The sequence below is a fragment of the Berghia stephanieae genome, chromosome 1 (genome assembly GCF_034508935.2).
Source record: "Berghia stephanieae isolate SIO BIC M18660-M18661 chromosome 1, UCSD_Bste_1.3, whole genome shotgun sequence".
Lineage (NCBI taxonomy): Eukaryota > Metazoa > Mollusca > Gastropoda > Nudibranchia > Aeolidiidae > Berghia > Berghia stephanieae.
Genome location: NC_088360.1, coordinates 61,697,485 through 61,718,451, shown reverse-complemented (window position 1 = coordinate 61,718,451; position 20,967 = coordinate 61,697,485). Strand labels below are relative to the sequence as shown.

General features: G+C 35.1%; 2 protein-coding genes across 3 annotated transcripts in view; one reads left to right on the top strand and one right to left on the bottom strand.

Annotated features, from left to right (window-relative positions):
- LOC144978933 (alpha-N-acetylglucosaminidase-like) overlaps positions 1–1,693 on the top strand; it is a 134,231-nt gene extending 132,538 nt beyond the window's left edge. Inside the window, exon 22 of one of the 2 annotated variants that reach the window (XM_078925561.1) lies at positions 1,180–1,693. In XM_078925561.1, coding sequence (XP_078781687.1) covers positions 1,180–1,262 — 83 coding nt within the window. In that variant the 3' untranslated portion in view covers positions 1,263–1,693. Of the gene's footprint in view, positions 1–538; positions 676–1,179 lie in introns of those variants that run through there. The other variant, XM_078925564.1, reaches the window with a different exon arrangement.
- A 13,993-nt stretch (positions 1,694–15,686) lies between these two features.
- On the bottom strand, positions 15,687–20,056 carry LOC144978924 (uncharacterized). The gene is made up of 2 exons (XM_078925546.1): positions 19,255–20,056; positions 15,687–17,526 (listed from the first exon to the last, which is right to left on the bottom strand). The coding sequence occupies exons 1-2, from the start codon at positions 19,655–19,657 to the stop codon at positions 16,175–16,177; spliced, it is 1,755 nt and encodes a 584-aa protein (XP_078781672.1). The 5' UTR covers positions 19,658–20,056; the 3' UTR covers positions 15,687–16,174.
- Positions 20,057–20,967: the final 911 nt, after the last annotated feature.

The window sequence follows — 20,967 nt, the reverse complement described above, 5'->3', positions numbered from 1 at the left end:
TCTTCTTCTTCTTCTTCTTCTTCTTCTTCTTCTCTTCTTCTTCTTCTTCTTCTTCTTCTTCTTCTTCTTCTTCTTCTTCTTCTTCTTCCTCTTCTTCTTCTTCTTCTTCTTCTTCTTCTTCTTCTTCTTCTTCTTCTTCTTCTTCTTCTTCTTCTTCTTCTTCTTCTTTTATAAAAATTAATCCATAAAAATGAAAGAATCAGCTTTAAAATGTAACAGAAGCAAACAGGAGCGAAGATAAAGCAGCTTCTCGTGTCAAGCACTAGATACACATCCTTCAAAAAGGTAGGAATTGTTCTCTTCCTTTCATTTTACAACGAACTGTGTACTCTCTCAAATAATTGGGATTTTTTTTTTGGTACCATAAAATAAGGACCTCCTTATTTTGTATTATAAATGGGGAAAGGGACAGAACTTGACTGGTCAGTTGACATGTCATATCTGTGTTGTATTTATTAATTAATCCATATTTTTGTCTTGTTGGTCTATTTTCGCATGTTCAAAAAGTTCCAACAATTTTTTCACTAACCATTTACAGGCCTGTTTAAGACACATGCTATTGGATAGTAGATATGACAGCTGGTACAAAAAAGGGTCCTAACTAGTGATTTGGAAATTCAGTTCCAGATGAGTTGTTTGAAAAATAAATGAAACATTAAAATTATGTGAAGCACATGCATTGAATTTTGTTTTATTGATTTTCAAACCACGTTTTATAATGCCACTTCTCCCATGGTGGGCAAGGGTCACTTGCTGCGTCTTCTATCCCCCTATATCTGTCTTCCGAGCTGCTTTCTATCTTCCGTTTGGAATGAGATTACTTGGTTTGTCCTGGCCCTGGCTTGAGTCCCTAGCTGCGAAGGAAACAGTCAAATGTTCAGGGAGATGATATTTTTTCCTTGTAAATCACCTCTCTGTTATGTACTAGAATATTATATTTTGTTTTGAATATGATGTTTTGCAAACATTTGAGTGTAATCCTCTTGGTGGGGTCCTGTAATCTGCATCTGTTCCTTATTTGAACCATTCCCCTTTTTCTTACCTATTCTCATGGGCCGTTAATAAATCTAGACTTCTCATTGTCTTCTTTTTCACTGGTGCTGAAATTACCTAAATGTGTCGCAAGGGCTGTAAAACTCTTGAAAACTAAACTAAAACAAAATGTTATTTCATCTTCAGGAAATCCAATCAAGATGGCAACATTTCTCCATTCCAAGTACCGTGCCCAAACTCCTGAATTCAAGGTGTTAACTGTGCAGTGAACAAAATAACTACAGTGGAACTTCCCGATAACGACATGCCACGGGACCGAGTTTTTATGTCGTTATCCGGAAGTGTCGTTATTTAGAGGTTTCCAAGATGGTGGACAAAGTGGGCGTGGCCCGCGGGACCAGTTTTTATAAACATTGACAAAACAAATAAAGAATTGTAGTGTATTCCTCTTAGAGGCTTCTTGTACGTGTGTCTGGATGAGACTTTTAGGTGATCTGAATTGAGTACACTGATAGTGTGCTCCTGGAATCTACATCTGTTCCCTATTTAAACCATTCCCCTTTGTCTTACTTTTTCTTATGTCATTTCAATTTCAAATCTAGAATGTTTTTTACTATCCAATTTTCTTCCTTTTTACTGGCGCTGATATGACATAGATGTGTCACAAGCGTTGTAAAACCCTTTAAAACAAACAAAAAAACAGGTAATTCCTCCTCCTCCCACAAAAACACTACTACTACTTCTACTACTACTACTACTACTACTACTACTACTACTACTACTACTACTACTACTACTACTACTACTACTACTACTACTACTACTACTACTGCTAATACTACTACTATACTACTACTACTCTATTATTATTATTATTATTATTATTATTATTATTATTATTACTACTACTACTACTACTACTACTACTACTACTACTACTACTACTACTACTACTACTACTACTACTACTACTACCACTACTACTATCACCACATAATATCACATTTACCAAGATTTTGTGTTTACTTGCTTACACTAACATTTATACCTTGGTTTTTATTAATGCATATCAGCCAAGATTCGTCAAAACTTATAAACTTTGAGTACTCGTACTCGGTATTTTTATTATCAGATATCTACGAAAACTGCCGAAAATCGCGAAAATGATGTCGTTATTCAGAGGTTTTATCAAAAAGTGCGTCGTTATTTGGAGGTTTTTTTACTGACCTTAACTAGAAAAAAAATCGGGACCAGGGGTCAATGTCGTTATCAGGAGGTTGTCGCTATTCGGAGGTGTCGTAATCGGGAGGTTCCACTGTATTGCTACCTTTTGAACGAGCTGATAATCAAGTTTTTCTTTCCAAAAGAAAATAAAAAAACCAATACACCACTTGTTGATATATCTTGTTATTTTTAAAATAGATTTTAAATATTTATTATTATTGTAATTATTATATTATTATTATTATTATTATTATTATTATTATTATTATTATTATTATTATTATTATTATTATTATTATTATATTATTATCATTATTATTATTATTATTATTTATTATTATTATTATTATTATTATTATATTATTATTATTATTATTATTATTATTATTATTATTATTATTATTATATTAGTAGTAGTAGTAATAGTAGTAGTAGTAGTAGTAGTAGTAGTAGTAGTAGTATTTCTTTTTTATTATTATTATATTATTATTAATATTTTATTATTATTTTATTATTATTATTATTATTATTATTATTATTATTATTATTATTATTATTATTGTTGTTGTTGTCATTATTGTTATTATTATTATCATCATCATCGTAATCATTGTTTTATTTCCATTTGTTAATCTTTTTTATATATTTTTAAAAATTGAATTGAACTATTTGTCATGTAAATGAATATGAGAAGCTCTAAAAAAAATCATTTAAAATGCAAATGAACAAATATGCCCCATGCTTTAACTATGATAGTAAAGTTTATAATGATTTTAAAATAATTCAACAATATTATTTATGCCATGATTGGAAGACTTTTTGGATTTAATAATGGACGTCTCTTTGAAATCATATTATATAAGATTACAATAATCATAACAGATAACTGATACTATCAATTTTTATTTTACACATAGATAGGATTAATTAAATGAAATTAACTTAATTTATCCCTAAGAGGAATTTTAAGATTCGAGTCTGTTTTAAAGAGAAGATGATGTAGCCCAAAAATCAACTGCAGTGGAGAGCTACAAAATCAACTAGGGATTAAACGTGAGATACCATAAGCAGGGTTCCAATCCAATGCTTTCATGACTTCCTGTGTTAGTAAAATATTAGTGAGTGCCAGAATTAATAATTAACAAGCATCTCTCACCATGGATAGGTAGTTGACATAAGATTTTCTTAAAATGGTCCAGTGCTATGGCCTTTCTATCACTAGATATGGGATATTTTAAACTGGATTTGACAATATCTAATATAAACCAACACACGAGTAGTGAATAATCATAAATCAAGTGAAGATTGAATAGTGGGATACACATTGGTTGACAGTTATGAGCATGCATACATGGACGTTTAAGTCGTCTTACTTTCCAATCCATAACATGGAATGAATGAAGAAAAAAATGAATTAATGTGTAGATCCAGGGAGGGGATGGTAAAAAAATGTTCATATGTAAGTTAGGAAGTTGAAATATGAGAAGAACTGGAAATTAGAGTAATTATTTGCATTTCTTAATGAATATGTTTCAGTGTGTTCACATTGGTTGTATGTTGCTGTTAGATTCGTCAACTTCCCCCCTACCCCTCTGCCACACTGTGCTACGGCTGACATCTGGATTATTCCAGTTTTCCCTTGGAATAGACCCAAAGACAGGATTGAAAAAAGGAAACTTAATTATTATTTACTTAATTGATATGTTACAAGGGGTTGGTGTTTGCGTGTGTGTGAGGGGGGATGGTGGTGATTACTGTATCACAACACTCATTTACCTTGGTAGCCAACTATAATCATGATGCATGGAATTGGAATTAATGGCGAAGTGGCAAGAAATGCAGAGAGGTGCCTTTTATGCGAAACAGCGATGAAGGGTGTGAGTGTCTGCTTGTGTATCAACTGCATATACACACATGCAGTGTAGACATATACACACATAAGTTACTGTCAATGTCACAGTGAGTTATCAGTGGTCGAAATCATTGGGTGCATAAAAAAAAACATTTAAGTGATTAATTTTTCTAACATTGGCTGGGTGAAATTAGTTTTTAGGAAACCGTGTTGAAGTTAAAAGTTAGAGGAAGGAATGGAATGATAACAAAGAATAATAAGGAAAAAAATTCTGGACATTCAACGGAATTAATGATAATAATGATGATGATGCTGTCGCTGCTTCTGCTGATGATGACAATGACGACGACGGCGATGATAATTTATATTTTCATAGCAATGTTCACATGAAAACATCTCCAAACATCATATTTTGTGTATAATAAATACAAGATAAACACTGATCAAATGAATACTTTTTAAATTAATCCACTTGAGTTCCATAACCAAATGCATGTGTCGAATTTATTACCCTATGTCGCTGATGGTTTCAAGAGATCCTTTTTTTTTCTAAATTGAAAGTTGTAAGTAAATGCCATCATTGATTTATTATCACATTGACACAATTGTTGTTCATATATATATATTTTAAATTATCATCATTACTGCTTATGGGGATCCTGACCTCCCATAGCGGCAGGGAGGTACATACTGTGTCTTCTAAGCCCTTATATCTTATCCAACAAGCTTTCTGTCTTTGTCTTGGAATGAGATTACTTGTTTTTTTTTTTCCTGGCCCTCGTCGGAGTCCTGGCTGAGAGGGAAACAGACAAATGCATTGTTATTGTTTTGGGAGATGATATTTTTTTCCTTGTAAATCATCTCTGTTATGTATTATTATATTTGTTATTTTTAATGTATTATGTAAGCATTTGAGTGTATTCCTCTTTGTTGGATTTTGTGCTTGTGTCCGGATGAGACTTAAAGGTGATCTCAAACTAAGTATATTGGTGGTATGCTCTTGGAATCTACATCTAATTCCTATTTGTTCCCAGTTCCCCTTTGCCTTTTTGGGTGCTTTAATTGTAATTCTAGAACTTTTTACTATCCCATTTTCTTCCTTTTTACTGGCGCTGATATGACCTAAATGTGTTGCAAGCGCCGTAAAACCCTTAAAAACAAACTAACAACTCATTACTGCTTAAGTACTGCTTTTTACACCTAAAATAGGGTTTGAGAGTTTTTGCCAAGATGAGGGTCATTTAAATCCATCGGTATTTGGACGAGTTTTCTAGTCTAATTTTTTATTACATTTTATTCCAAAGTGCGACAGTTAAATGGCTAAGCGAGTAAATAAAATTGTGTTAAAAACAGAGGAATGAAAATGCAAAAGAATCATAACATTATGTTAACATCTGAAATTTTGCCATCTATGTTAAAATTTCCATTAATATCTGAGGTAACAGCCAATTGATTTGAAATGACAATGGTTTTATACAGTAAGCATCGCTTTTCTGCAGGTGCTCAGGAGAGTTGAAAAGCATGTAGTTGTCTGATCATTCAGTAATCTAATATGTGAATGGAGACAATCCTTGCTGACTTTAAGGACGTCAATAAATCATCGATTATCTTCTGATATATACATTGTTCAAATTCATACTATCTAAATGGGATGACCAAGGCTTATCAGAATTTTTAATTAAATAGAAAAACTCATTGACATGCCTTGGCCGCCCAATTTGATATTAATTGGTACACACCTCTGTTCAGGTTGCCCTGTCATCTGCAATTTTTGCGGCCGCAAATATCAGGGTGATCCGCAAATTTTGGCAAATTTCCCAAAATTGGCAAATCGTGGCAAATTTTGGGAAAATTGGCAAATCGCGTGGCAAATAACGAGAAAAAAAGTGCGAAACTTGAGAAATGTTGCAGCTTTGCCTGTGCCCAAACCAAGCAAAGCTACTATCTACGGATAATGATCCTTTAAAATTAAATTAATAAATCTAGCCTCGTTAAATGTAATAAATTGTCTTTTATATATTTTTTTTCTGTATCGCGTGTTAATTTTTACTGAAATGCTTAGTTCTCCTTGGCAAATTTTTTGGCAAATTTTAGGGGGTTTTTTGGGCAAATTTTAGGTCCCAATTTGGCAAAAAATGCAGATGACAGGTTGCCAAATAGTAAGGAGGAATATAAAAATAATATTTTTTTACTGAAGAGGTGTGAACTCTCAATAACATTATGACACCTTGCCTGGTCAGGCAAACAACGAAGATTCATCGTGATATTGCATGTCCCCGATAATTTAATTTATTTTGTGTGAAACTGTGTTTCCATGGTCATTAATTTACACTCATCAAAACAAAAATCTGATGGAAAAAGTAGAATGTTGACAAAGAGTGTACAGTTATGAAGACTTATATACATAATAGAGACATGATGGCCGAGTAACTCTCATTCACTGCGTGGAATCAGCGCGATTTCAGATGGAACTCCCAAGGGGTCATTAACCCTCCCTGCTAGCTACCTGCATGAGGTCATTGGAGTTCAACTGGTATCAGTCCTATGGGGGCAATTGTGGATATTTATGGTCTTATAATAGGTCTGTATAGCAGGAAAACAATAACAGCCTCGTTCACTTTATTATTTCTAAACATCAGTGCAAATTTGACATTCTTGTGATTAATAGCTTTCTTTAAATATCACAAATTGTGGATCTAATTTTAAGTGCTTGTTAATTATGGTGCACTTAGATAACAAAATTGTTATTCAAAACTCAGCGCAGTATCTCAAGAATTTTAATAAATATCAAAAGTACATACATGCATCCATGTTCCTGTGCATTATTATCATATTGGCAGTTGATTTTCTTGATTTATTCTTGGTTTTGTTAGTTCTGTATATTATTTTTACCATTTCCATTCCTCTCAAACAGTTGTGTTGGTCATAACAGTAAACTGATATGATTTATGTCATTCATTATGTGGTAAAATAACTCATGAGGATAAGATTTTATTGACCATTAAAAAATAAAAACCAATATTGTATATGATTTCAATATCTCAATTTACTACCAATCTGCCTATAAAGGATGACCTCTTTACAAGAAAAAATCAATCACCCAACAAGGCTACTTACCGGACATGCTACAAATATTGCAGTATCAATCATCAATTACAACTAACACTAAGCACTGGTACAGTTAAATTAAATGAGTTGCTCAAACAGACGGACACAGAATGTGAACAAAAGAAGATTCAAAATTATGAGGGCATATAGTTTATTCCAAGTAGCGACCTCTTTCTCCTTATCGACCAACTACATTCAAAACGAACCACACTGTCCATACAGAATCATCTCCTTTCCTCCAGGAATACACATTTAGTCATTGTCTTATAAAGTCATCAGATATACCATTGACCTCCAGTCAGTCGAATTTAGAGATAAAACAATTGAATAAGAGTCAGAGTAAAATCAGTTTTAACACCACAGGCATACCACAGCAAGGTCATTTAATTTATGGGAAATCACTGCCATATGTATCTGGACGCGTCAGTCTATAAAAAGTTCACACATACACGTGTGCACAAAAGGAGAACTTCTTCTTTCGTTATATTACTTATTCAACATGCAAAAATACAAGTAATTGAGATGGATTTCAATGACCCTAAGCATTGACACCTATATGACACTATAAAGACGGCAATTTCCTGAGACAACCATACAAAAGTAGTATCTATCTTCAAACAATAATGCCTAACATTCATAAAAAAGCAAATTTTGACTTGACTCGTATGGGATAGAAAAAAGTCATCAAGCCATTGAAAAGTGGGCTTTTATATGTGCCCAAAACTGCATATTTAAATCAGTTAAATGCTTTTAAAAAAATAAGATTTATAATATTTTGGTCTAATGGTTAACATTTTATTCCTAAAATATTTGGACATATTTCATGACATGGAATACTGAGGGAGAGAAAATGAGGATCTCACTCTCACCAAGTCATGCCGAATAAGAATTTTACAATAAAAAAATAATATCTTGGCATGTGTCAAGACCATCATTTTTACTTGACAATGATGCTTGTTTCAATCATTTTCTGCTGCTGGGAATTAAATTATCAATATATGCAAATTACAACAAATGAATTTCATTGTTAGCTCAAAAACCACTAAATTGACACCTCTCTTATGAGCAGCCTTAAGAGGATACATTATTATCAACCTTGGGCGCAGTTAAGGTATGGAGCCATACGAGATGTGTTCCAGAATTCAATTTCCCTCTTCTATCACTCCGCTAATAAGCAAACTTGAACTACCAAAATTTAAGACAATATGACGTCATATCTAAGATATTTTCAAGTCTATTGGTTGTCGTGTACTTTTGCTCCTTGTCCAAGCGTAATAAAAGAAAAAAGGCAGAGCAGAACATTGACGCAATCTTCTCACGCTATGATTATGATGTTCAAGTTGTCATCAAATTTTCAACTCTTCTCGGCAAGTCTGCTGTCAAAATACATGGAGATCTTTGTAAGGTTTTGGAGCACAATACTTCTTCAATTCAAAAGAGGGTGGGGCAGGGAAGTTGAAGATGGGAAATCTGACATTCAGAAGGCGGAGAAGAAAGTGATGCACATTTCTTTTTTTTCGACACGCGTGGCATAATACGGAACTAGCCTGCCCCTCCTGGTCAAATTGTTAACGGAAACTATTACAGATTTGTTATTAAAGACAAATTGAGACCAGCAATACGAAAAGAAAGACCCACTTTGCTTGAACGGGGCACCATTCTGCATCACGGCAATGCACTTGTTCACAAATCGAGAGTTGTGAACAAGCTTCTTGAAGGCTAATCATGGGAATGGTTCCCACAATTATTGTTGGAACACCCACTCTTTTCACCCGATCCTGCCCCAAGCAACTTCCAGACATGCTGCGATGTCAACCGTTTGAAGATGAGGACCAGATTCTAGAGGCAAACAGCCACTGGTCAACATCTCCGACCGTTGAGTACACCGAATGCTTAAGTGTGTGGAACTTAATGGTTCTTGTGTTGAATAGGTAATTGAATAAAGATTCATTTGATAACGAATACAAGATTATTCAAAATATTATTTGAGTACAGCGTTACAGGGATTTTTAATTCTGAAACATACCTCGTATTATACATAGAGAAAAATTCCGCCACCCAGGAATTGCGTGCAGAAAAGCAATGTATTGTGATAAGTGAGTGTAATGATCAATAAGATTGTGAGAGTGAGATGCTTTACTTACATTATGTAAATATTTGAACCAATGTCGCATTTTAAACAAATAATATCTATATTGTTACTCTATCTTCGACTTTTTGAGTTTAGAAAGTCAGGTGCTAAATAATACATGTAATAATAAATTTCCCATTACCCATCCCCATTGGATTTTTTCGGGTCTATCTCAAGAAAAGACAGAGGTAATACAGGCGTCAGCTGCAATACAGCACCGCAAAGTGAGCAATAGGGGCTAAATTTCTTGCCCCAGGGTGAAAAAAACAACAAATGCCAATAGGAGATTGGGACTTGGGTATCCCAAATGGAACACATTGCTTTTTGTACCCTGTCATACACATGTATAGTATACCCTATAAGAAGTACAGTTTCTTTAGGATTAACTTTATTGTTTAATCTCCAAACTTTCGAATTGAGATAAATTGAATCCATTCTAATGTAGGTTTCAGCGTAAGGCCATTTTTTGGGGTTTATTTTCTTTACCTAAAATTACAAAGTTCTATTTTGAAATGAGATTTTGGTTGTTCATAACCAAGAAACGGAATTAATTCTATATAAAAGTCACTGGTTAATTGCAACACATTTTCGACCTCTCTTGGACAGATTACTCAGTTTTGTCCTGGCGGCCGGATACCGGGGGAGGGGGGGGGGGGGGGGTCAAATGGATAGTTCGTTTTGGGAGATGATATTTTTTCCCTTGTAAATCATCTCTCTTTTTTGCCCTGTATTATGTTTTGGTTACACATTATATATGATTTGTATAAACATTTGAGTGTATTCCTCTTGGTGAGGACCTGACTTGTGTCTGGATGAGACTTTTAGGTGATCTCTTTAATTGTAATTCCAAAGCTTTTTACTATCGCATTTTCTTCCTGTGTACTGGCGCTGATATAATCTTAATGTGTTGCAAGAGCCGTAAAACTCTTAAAAACAAACAAAAAGAGTAAAGATGTATTCTTGTTGTAAATATGCTTATATTAGCGTTTAACATGCATTTTATATGCCTATGATTTGTTTTCTACAATTTCCAGTCTAATTTAATTACTTGATATCAATTTATATTTCGTTTCTACCATTCTTTTTATTTTTCAAATAAATCATCGCATCAGCTTTTTAAATTGTCATTGTTATTCATTTTATTGTGACAAGCGGTTCAGCTCCTACCTCCCATAGTGGGCAGGGAGGTACTTGCTGTGTCTTCTATCCCCCTGGATCGGTTTTCCAACATGCTTTCTATCTTTATCTTGGAATGAGATTACTAAGTTTTGTCTTTGCCCTGGTCGGATACGTGGCTGGGAGGAAAACAGTCGAATGTATAGTTATAGTTTTGGGAGATGATATTTTTTTCCCTTGTAAATAATCTCTCTGTTATGTATTATTATTTTTTTCATTTTTAACATATGATTTGTAAACATTTGAGTGTATTCCTCTTAGTTGGGTCTTGTGCTGGTGTCTGGGTAAGACTTTTGGGTGGTCTCAAACTAAGTACTTTGATGGTTTGCTCTTGGAATCTACATATGTTTCCTATTTGAACCAATTCTCCTTTGTTTTACCTTTTCTTGTGTGCTTTAATTGTAATTCTAGAACTTTTTACTATCCCATTTTCCCCCTTTTTACTGGCGCTGGTATAACCTTAATGTGTTGCAAGCGCCGTAAAACCCTTAAAAACGACAAAAACAAACAAGCGGTTATAGGAGACGCCCAACCGGATGCGCCAACTGGTTGCGCAGTTGTGACGCAGGCAGAAAAACAGTAACAAAAGCATGTGTGGGTAACCATCCTCTACCCTCTGTCTCTTTCTTTAAAACTTGTCTGCAAACAATTCACATGTTTGCTGCTATGTTAAATGTAGTTACAGATCAAAGAAAGGAAAATAAACTTCCTTCGAATTACTTAACCTCTATAGACACATGGTCAAAGGCAAAACTTAACCGAAACCAGCAGCTCGGATATTCAGCTGACAGTCATTTCGTCACCCCACTTATCTAAATCTAGTTCTTGGAAAATATTTCATTACAGGCGAGTATTGAATCAGATAGTACGTTTTACTCATTTGTCCAAAAAATCATTATAGCTACCACTTATTCTATCGGATTTAAGATCATCAGCTCTGAGTCACTAGTTTGCTATGGTCACGACATGATCAGTTTGTGGCAAGACAAGGTGTGTAAGTGTGGGTTATGGTGCGCATGTCAACTTTATATTCTTTATTTTTTCTTCTGACAGCTGTAGTTTGTAAAAAGAATTCTCTTTGCTTAAGATGGGCTGTCGACTTCGGCAATAAAAAAAAAAAACACCATTGGGTGATTTCTCTGTGATGACTCGTGAGATGGATCATCTCGTGGCCGTCGTACAGGAGCTTGTGCGCTGCATTGACCCTGAAGGTGATACCAGCCTAGATCCAATCCCGCTGGAACAGCGGAAGATGAGTAGCCAGACCAAGAATGATCCAAACCGGCGTCCAGACAATGTTCATCCTTTTCCTGGACCCACACCTCCAACTCAATGAAAATGAAAAAGGATAAGATATCATGCTGGCTCGGTCGTCGCCCAGTACAAAAGGGACCGTGTGTCAAACGCAGGAAGTTCGATTGGCATGACAAGTGAGCTATACTCCAACGTTGAAAACAATCTCACTATAGGCACTAGCCTTAAGATACTTTCCCTAAATATAGAAGGACTATCAATGGCTAAGTGTGAGTACCTATCGTATGTACTAAAAAAATATGATGTTGACATTGTCCTCCTCCAGAAAACCCATCTCGATGACACTGCCCCTCCCTCAAGATACAACATTCAGGGATACCGTAGGCAATATGGCATCATCACTTATGCCAGAGCAGCAGCCCAAGTCACTGACCTGGGAGGCAGCATAGAAATCAACGGCACACAAAGAATCACTATTAAATGTGTGACACTGAAATTACTAATGTATACAAACCATCAAATCTTAACTGGGCCTCTTACCCTAAAGACCAAGTAAATCACCCATCCATAATCATGGGAGACTTCAACAGCCACCATTCCGAATGGGGTTACAACAAAAATGACACTCCAGGGAATGAGAACTCACAATGGGCAAACCTTAATGACCTAACACATTTACAACCCCAAATAATAATAATAAATGTACATTTATATAGCGCTTATGCCGAAGCTTTGAAGCGCTTCACATTGACCATCAGTAAAAAACATTACACACAGCAGATTCGGACATACGAACAAAAGCTCACACGCATCCAATTACACACACACATCCATACACACACTGTACACAAATATATTACTCACAAACAACACTTGTATATATATATATATATATATATATATATATATATATATATATATATATATATATATATATATATATATATATATATATATATGGCGCTGATATAACCTAAATGTACTGCAAGCTCCGTAAAACCCTTAAAAAACACACACACACACACACATATATATATATTATATATATATATATAAATATATATATATATATATATATATATATATATATATATATATATATAGAATCGTGTTTGATACAAATATGGTACGAAAAGTGCTCGACATGTAGTAATGGAGCGAATTATTATTTAAAATATTTACCACAATGTTTGGGGCAGTCTACATCAATGTTTCAGGCTTAATTTGCCATCTTCAGGACTGAGTTGTTTTGTTGAGTCAACAAAACAACTCAGTCCTGAAGATGGCAAATTAAGCCTGAAACATTGATGTAGACTGCCCCAAACATTGTGGTAAATATTTTAAATAATATATATATATATATATATATATATATATATATATATATATATATATATATATATATATATATATATAATATATATATATTTATGAGTGTTGGTGGGTACTTGTAGGTACGAAAGTGCTCGATAATGGTGGTTAGAGCTAATATATAATGCAAATTTTCACTCACATTTTTGTGGCCGAGACGATGCAAATTTTCACTCACATTTTTGTGGCCGAGACGTCTCGGCCACAAAAATGTGAGTGAAAATTTGCATTATATATATATATATATATATATATATATATATATATATATATATATATATATATATATATATATATGTATATATATATATATATATATATATATATATATATATATATATATATATATATATATATATATATATATATGAAGAGTTTGTTTCCAAAGTGAGACATAAGTCAAATTCCTGTTTTGAGATATTTGACATTTAAATTTTTGACCAGTAGACAACGCAGATTACATAATTTGATTAATTGAAACAGTTATCCTCTTGCTCAACATCAGAACATAATTTTTTTTTTAAATCTATCTTTTTTTAAAATGTACTTTGTTATGATTTATAATTTCACTTTTTCTCCAAAATGAGACATATCCACCCAACAGATTTGTGCCAAAGTGAGACATATCCAATTTTGATCAAAATGGATGTAGTCACTCTCAAGATGTTGGTGTAAGTAAGACAGAAATACAGATTTACACCCAAGCAAAGTATGTGCTATAAGCCTACACACTAATGGCAACTCTCAGTATTCTTGATGCCTTGGGGCAGACACAGAAGTTTCTTCTCTAACCAAAGAATGCAAGCTAAGCTATTTGATCATTAGATGAAATCTACTCTCATGACAGTGGTAAAGCAGCCATAGGAAATATGGGGCAACAAAAAATTGCTTATTGGCAAAAGATAGCGACAAAATATAAATTACTTGTCAGGGCTAAATTGGTCATCCTGGTTTGACACAGCATAGCATAGGTTTTTTTTTCTGGACCCTTGTCAGTCTGGAGTCAGCAAATGGTTAGATGGATCTAATCCAGCAATTTGTACTCTACCATAGACTAGAGTCCTGGCTAAATGATAGCAAGCAATTTATGCTGTTAAGTTCCCTCTACAAGAAAGAGGAGGAAATTGTTTTTGTTTTGGAATGTTTAACAGCGCTTGCAACACTCTTAAGTCCTATAAGCGCCAGGGCTTTGTAATATTCAACAAAAGTCCTATCAAGAGCCAAGAAATGCCACAAAATCGTCTGATATAGCACAGAACAGCAAGATGGTAGTGATAGATCAGGGAGAAAAGGAGGGCCTACCAGTAGCACCCAACCAACTCCCGCAGACTAGTTTCGATAACCAGTTTAAGTACAGTCACTGGATGAAAATTAACCCAAGACCAATCATAAACATACGTATTGTAGTTAATTGTTCCATATTGCTCTAGGAAATTTAACCCACAAACTGTGAACTGTGAGGGCCAATTTCAAGTCGACCTAACGTACGACTGTTGTCAGGATATGACTGTCGGTTCCATCAAGAAATCAGTAACTGCGATGCGACTTGAGTTTCTGGAGAAGCTCAAGTCGCATCGCAGTCACTCTCACAGAAAGCGATGGAAACAGCAGTCATATCCTAACAGTTGCAATGCTTTCTACCCCTTCAGTCATAAGCACCAGGGTACTTGTTAGGTTATGAATGTTTAATGGGTACTGGCTCTTTAGGTCATAAGCGCCAGGGGAAAAAGTAGGTGAATAGTAACACAATTTACTAGAAATAGAAAGACGAAACCTGTGCAAGGCCTCACAAAAGCCCAGACTCCTGGTTATAACTCTGTTGGGAGTCTACCAAAGTAATATAGCCAGCAGTCAATTAAATGCAAAGGAAGTTGATTAAGCTGAAAATACAACATACACTAACAGTAAATCCACTTACACTCCTCTTAATATTAAGATACAGAAGGGTATAAATGAGAACACCAATGGAAGTTTCCTCTTCAGCATAAGCATTCTCTATTGCATAATGCAGTCACAAGACAATGTGCATGAAAAGAAAACAAAAATAACTCAAAAATATATTTTATAAATTTAATGACATCAAAACATTTGAAACAGATAAAAAACATGTCAAAGTCCACATCAACTACATGATGGGGAAAATCAAACCAAAGTAAAAAAAATAATCCTACTGAAAATTAAAAATGATACAATATCAAACGTGTGGTACTTGCAAAAAATACGGGACTCACTCTTCTCAACAACCCCCTGACATCCCCCCCCCCCCCCCCCCCCCCACCCATAAAAAAAAATGTTAAGCAGAAAACATGACTACACATCCAAACCACTTTTTAAAATAGAAAAGAGCCAAAAAATCCCTGCCTTCATGCAAATAAGGAGAAAAGCAGTTCCATTGCCAGTAAGCTGAATTAAAACTGGGGTGTATCAAAAGCTCAGCTTAAAGTTAAATAAGCAACAAAAAAATGTATGAATTCTAAGTCCAACAGTAAATAGACAATTTATGAAAGATGCGAAACTTTAGGGAATAAAAACTGATTGAAAAAAAAATACTATGCTAAATACCCCCCCCCCCCCCCCCCAAAAAAAAAAAAAAAAAACTCTAGAAAACAAAACTGATGGATTAATTAAATTTAAAAGAATAGCCTGGTGTCAACAGCAATTAAAAAAAGGGAACGTAATTCAAAACCCAAAATTTTCGTGCTGATAAATTCACGTGTTGTTGAGGATAGCTAACTCTCAACATGCGCATGTGAGACTTTGGGTGTCGAATAACCTGGTGAAAAGATACACCTGAGTTTCGGGTGTCGAATAGCAATCCATTAAAAAAAAAAGACCTTCTGTCAATCCACAGAGAGGGACATAATCACAAGATTTAAGTATGTAGTCAGACAGGTAGGCATTAAATGTATGAAATATGACAAAAATACCCAAAGGAAAACTTAAGCCAACCAAAACTGATTGAATAATTAAATGGTCTGGTGTAAACAGCCATTAAAAAAAACACCATACAGGACACAAAGCATAAGACTCATAAAAACAATGGATATGGAAAAGGGAATAAAAAATTATATAAACACAGTAAATCTAATCTTCATCAGATTCTGGATCCTCTGTAACAGAAGTTGATAGGAGCCAACTATCATACTGTGCCCTGACATCATTACTGACACCAAGACTGTCCAATAAATTGCAAACGTCCGTCTTCTTTTCTTCTTCACACAAGAAATATCTCCAATCACCTCAGGGACAAAGTCAACCCAACGCTTCCCCTTCTTCAGAATCGAATGTTCACAAAATGGTCCCTCATACACTGACTTAAAGCCAACTTTATCATTGTTAAATTGTAACACCCTGGCATCACTCACTCTGAAGCCCTTTTGAGTCTTTAAAAACGACGCCACTTCTTTTTTATAGTCCTTCACAAACCAATCCTTTCCATACTGAAAAACAGTGCCATGTCTTTTTAAGATGTCAATGTATTCGGATGGCAGCAAAATAAGAGCTTTTTTCCTGATGTCCTGCTCAATACGTCCGAATACCCTGTCAGCTGGCAGATAACTGTGGCCACGAATTGGAAAAAAATATTGAATAGAACTATTTGGAATATGTCGTTTCCTGAATGAGTGCAGCAGCGACACCATACTGAAATTTTTGTTTTGTCCAAAACACGAGTCAGAAAATAATCTGACTTTCCTGCCCTGAAAGCTTTCACCGAAACCAGTTAAAGCATGCTCAACTGCGGATGCAATGACATTTGAGTCTTTTTTATTCTGTGTCTCCATCCACGTATAAAGGAAAACATTCCTTAATGGAACAGACTGTCCTCGTCCTTCATGACGCACGACAGCAAAAACATACATATATAGCTGACGTGAATAATACGCCTGTCCAATCGAAGTTTTAGGGAGAACAAGGTTCTCCATTACATCAAAACATAGTGTTAATGAATCGTCAACGTTGTCCATTAAGTCATAAAATTTCCTGGCACGTCGCCTATGAAGCAAAAAAGCGACTGCCTTTGCTCGCTTTTGTGCTTCAGGTAAATCTTGGCGCAACTGAATCCGGAATCGCAGACAATCACTGCATATATCCTTGGCCGGGTGCCCAAAAGCCAGATTGAATCGATGCAAAAATATTGAATAATATAAGGCATAGGAAGCCTGTCGATGATTCTGCTCATTAAAGAGTTGGCGCATCTTGGCAACATTCATGTCACTGGGTAGATACTTCCGTCCAGGAGCTCCACGACGTGCATAATGGCTGGCTCTGCACGTGAATGTTTCAATATGAGAAACGATTGACTCTTTAAACTCAACCATCTCTGGGGTTTGTCTGCTGCCACCGCGACGCTCTTTTCTCGGTGCGCCTTCCTTAAGGAAATTATTTGCAAGACGACTGAGACGATCCTTCTTGACATCTGTAAGGATATAAAAAATAGAGGAAAGATGTTACATTGAGATAAAGGGGTATATGAAGAAAGTATCAAGCAAGAGAAATTATAATGTTATAGATGCCTACACACACAAGCTTCAATCCCCCACAACTTTTCCTTAGACACGAATAATAAAATCAAAATTCAAAACAGAAAAAGCATTTTAAAAATCTAGCTTGTGAGAACAAAAAAAAGTAAACAATAAAAAAAAAGACAATAACAAACGACTAAAACCACAGATAGGTAGTAAACCAATGAACTATGAGATGATGGATTGCGCCACGGGGCTGCAGAAACTTAAGTGAAAATTAAATTAGGTACTCATTTACTGTAAAGACACCCTCCCCCCCCCCCCCCCCCCCCCAAGCAGCCTCCTTAAGCTGTATGCCAATTGTGAAGGGAATTTTAATTAAGTTAAGGATAAGCTATTGTGTCCCCTCAAATCTTCATGCAATATGGCACACATGCTACCTTCCTTAAATGTGTGTCTATCTTTATACTTTATTATGAAAAAAAATGGCGACTTTTAGAAAAATAAACAATTTTTTACTTCACAATGACCTCTCAAAAGCTTTTTTAATAGCTTTGTCAATGCTCTTAAATCATAGAGCTGTGAGCGCTTATTTCATTCTGACTACAATCTCAACGTTAGTCACAATACGACTGTAGTTTCCATCGCTTTCTGCATAGTGTTGCGGTCTCTGATCGTCGCTCCACGATTTTATTTCTGGTTGTCTCTCCTCGACATCATTTCTTTAATTTATTAGCAAAACGTGCTGTTTAATTTTTGTCCGCAATTTGTAACAAATTTTTAACAAGTAATCCTAAATTTGTTACCAGTTATTACCTTGAAAACTGTAGCATCATGAAAACATTAAGACTATTACTATTAGCACTTCATTTTTGTTAACAAAATCTTTATCTACTACTATTACTATTATGAACATGATTCTTCTTCATATCAGTGGTCCAAACTACACAAGGTGAGATATAAAAATAAATATTCATTCATGCCACGTGGTGTGAATGTCCACTCACAACAGCAATAAAAAGTATACCCCCCCCCCCCCCCCATACCATGAAATGATTTTTATGGTATTTTATAGATAGAATGCGCTTGGCCAAGGAGTTCACAACATTGCCATCCGGAAGTATAACGGACCAACACACAAACTCTGTGTAACCATGAACTTTTATAGTCTGGTTAATACAGTTTAGTGAGAACAACTCACAAACGCGGATGGCAAAAACAATAACAAAGGCCCGAGTGACGTCATCTGCATACTATCTATAAACAATGCACTCATCTCGATGGCAGGACTTAGTACTCACCTTCCTACATTACATGGCTTTACTCTATGTTCATTATAAATAATGAAGACGTTACCATGTCCTAAGCTCTATTTAATTTTCTTTCTACTTTCACTTTAACTTAGACTAAGTCTAAGTGATCAATACGAAAATAACGTAATCATTATCATAACATAAATAGTGATGCACTAGGCAATAAATCAGCAAAAAGAATAATTAAAACAGTGGAACAGAAGAAAGAGTGGGCACTAGATCCAAGTTGAGTGAGAACAAAGAAAAATAGGTTAGAGTTGAGTTAGAGTGTTTGATGTTGGATACGGATCAAAGTCAAAGTAAGATAACTGAATGAGAGAGCCTTTGCAATTCGATAATATTATAATAAAAAAGGAAATGACAACTTACTGAGGATGGACATGAAGGATGCTTTGCATACAGGCAATCTCCCGCTTGTTGAGGTGACCACATTGTATTTGATGGTAACATCACGGCCTCTTTTCCTCTCTGTTTCATCGATCCTGGCCCTTGAAGGAGCTGACACGTCCATCAAGGATATCAACATGCTGTTTTGGTCAGCATGGCTGCTCTGGGAGCAAAATGTCTCGAACATTTGGACGAGTGACTCTGGCTTCAGCTGATCTGCACAACACAAAGGAGTTGAAACGTGGTTGCAAGAAACAGTCGGAATGTAGCCTCCATTGGCCCGTCTCATCTTGCCTACTGTCTTGTATGCCCTAGCTGTTTCTTTCCTTTTCCTCCCTCGGTCTGTCCGCTGTGCAGTTTCGTTTATGTTATCAAAAACTTCCATTGTCTCTCAAAATTGAATAGTCGAAGTTAGGAGCGGTTAAAAATGTATGTTAATGGTGTTAGCGGTACGAAGTTGAACGAGTGAATGGTTATCTACGGTCTACGCCAATGGGCGCATCCATGATACCAGTTCCGAGCCAAAAACATAACGAATTACGACTGGTCAATATTAACACCATTCACGGTCTTTGATTGGCTCTGGTTATGTCTCATTTTGGAATAAAACATTGCAGTCCTATATCTCGTTTTGGAAAAAAAGTAGAATTAAATACACGTTTAATTAAAGTTATGTCGCGATTTGGACGGAAATATTTTTGAAAGGGCAAAGCTTTATCACCCATGAAGTGAATCTGAGCCGCTTCTCTCAATCCCTGAAAATGGCGTATGTCGCATTTTGGAAAAAAACTCTTCATATATATATATATATATATAATAGATGTCATGCTTTGAACGTTTAATGTTTTTTTTTTTTTCTTTTCTTTCTGTTGTTGTTTGATTTTTTTAATTGAATACAAATCAGCATTGTATTGTCCTTATTGATTTTACCTTTGATCAAAAGGCAAAGTCGAATTTTGTTACTTCATTTATTTTAAAACAGTTGAGCACACAGATTACCAGCTGATATGTCTAAAAATGAATACGATTGTTCTGATCGTAAAAGTTAACCTATTAACTTTCTACCTCCAGTAAAACATGCTTTTAAAAATTTGGCCAGAAAACTCTTCCTTCACATATTCATCGATTTAAAGGACCCATGTGAGGTCCCAGGTCTGAGAGTTTTTGCCAAAAGAATTCATTTAAATCGATCGATATTTGAAGGACCACTTTTCTGGTCAAATTTTTGAATTCATGGTTTTTTCAGAGTTTTACTGGTTAACACAATGAATATTAAAGGAGAAAAAAAGATGTCTTATCAGTAGATGTATACACCATCATATCGTGTCCCTATCATAGCATATTACTATACACATAATGCTACTCACAAGATTAATGCATGGCATAGAACGAAATCCACCAAGACATTCCTGGGGTCGACAAAATAAAATTACTTCTGACCACTATATTATTATACTATAACAGCGCAGTATCCACTAAGCACGCTCTAAGGGCTTTATAATGGGTCCCTTGCCAACAGCAACAAGGAGGACGATATATAAATATAACGCCGGTTAGGCATTAATACAATTATTTCGGACAGAAACAACGTTGTTAAGAGCCATGTACTCATTGTACACCTGAGTACGGTGAGAGAATGTGAGTAGAGAGCTTTTCTAAGGATTCAACTATACGCAGCTCAGAGTAGGAATCGAG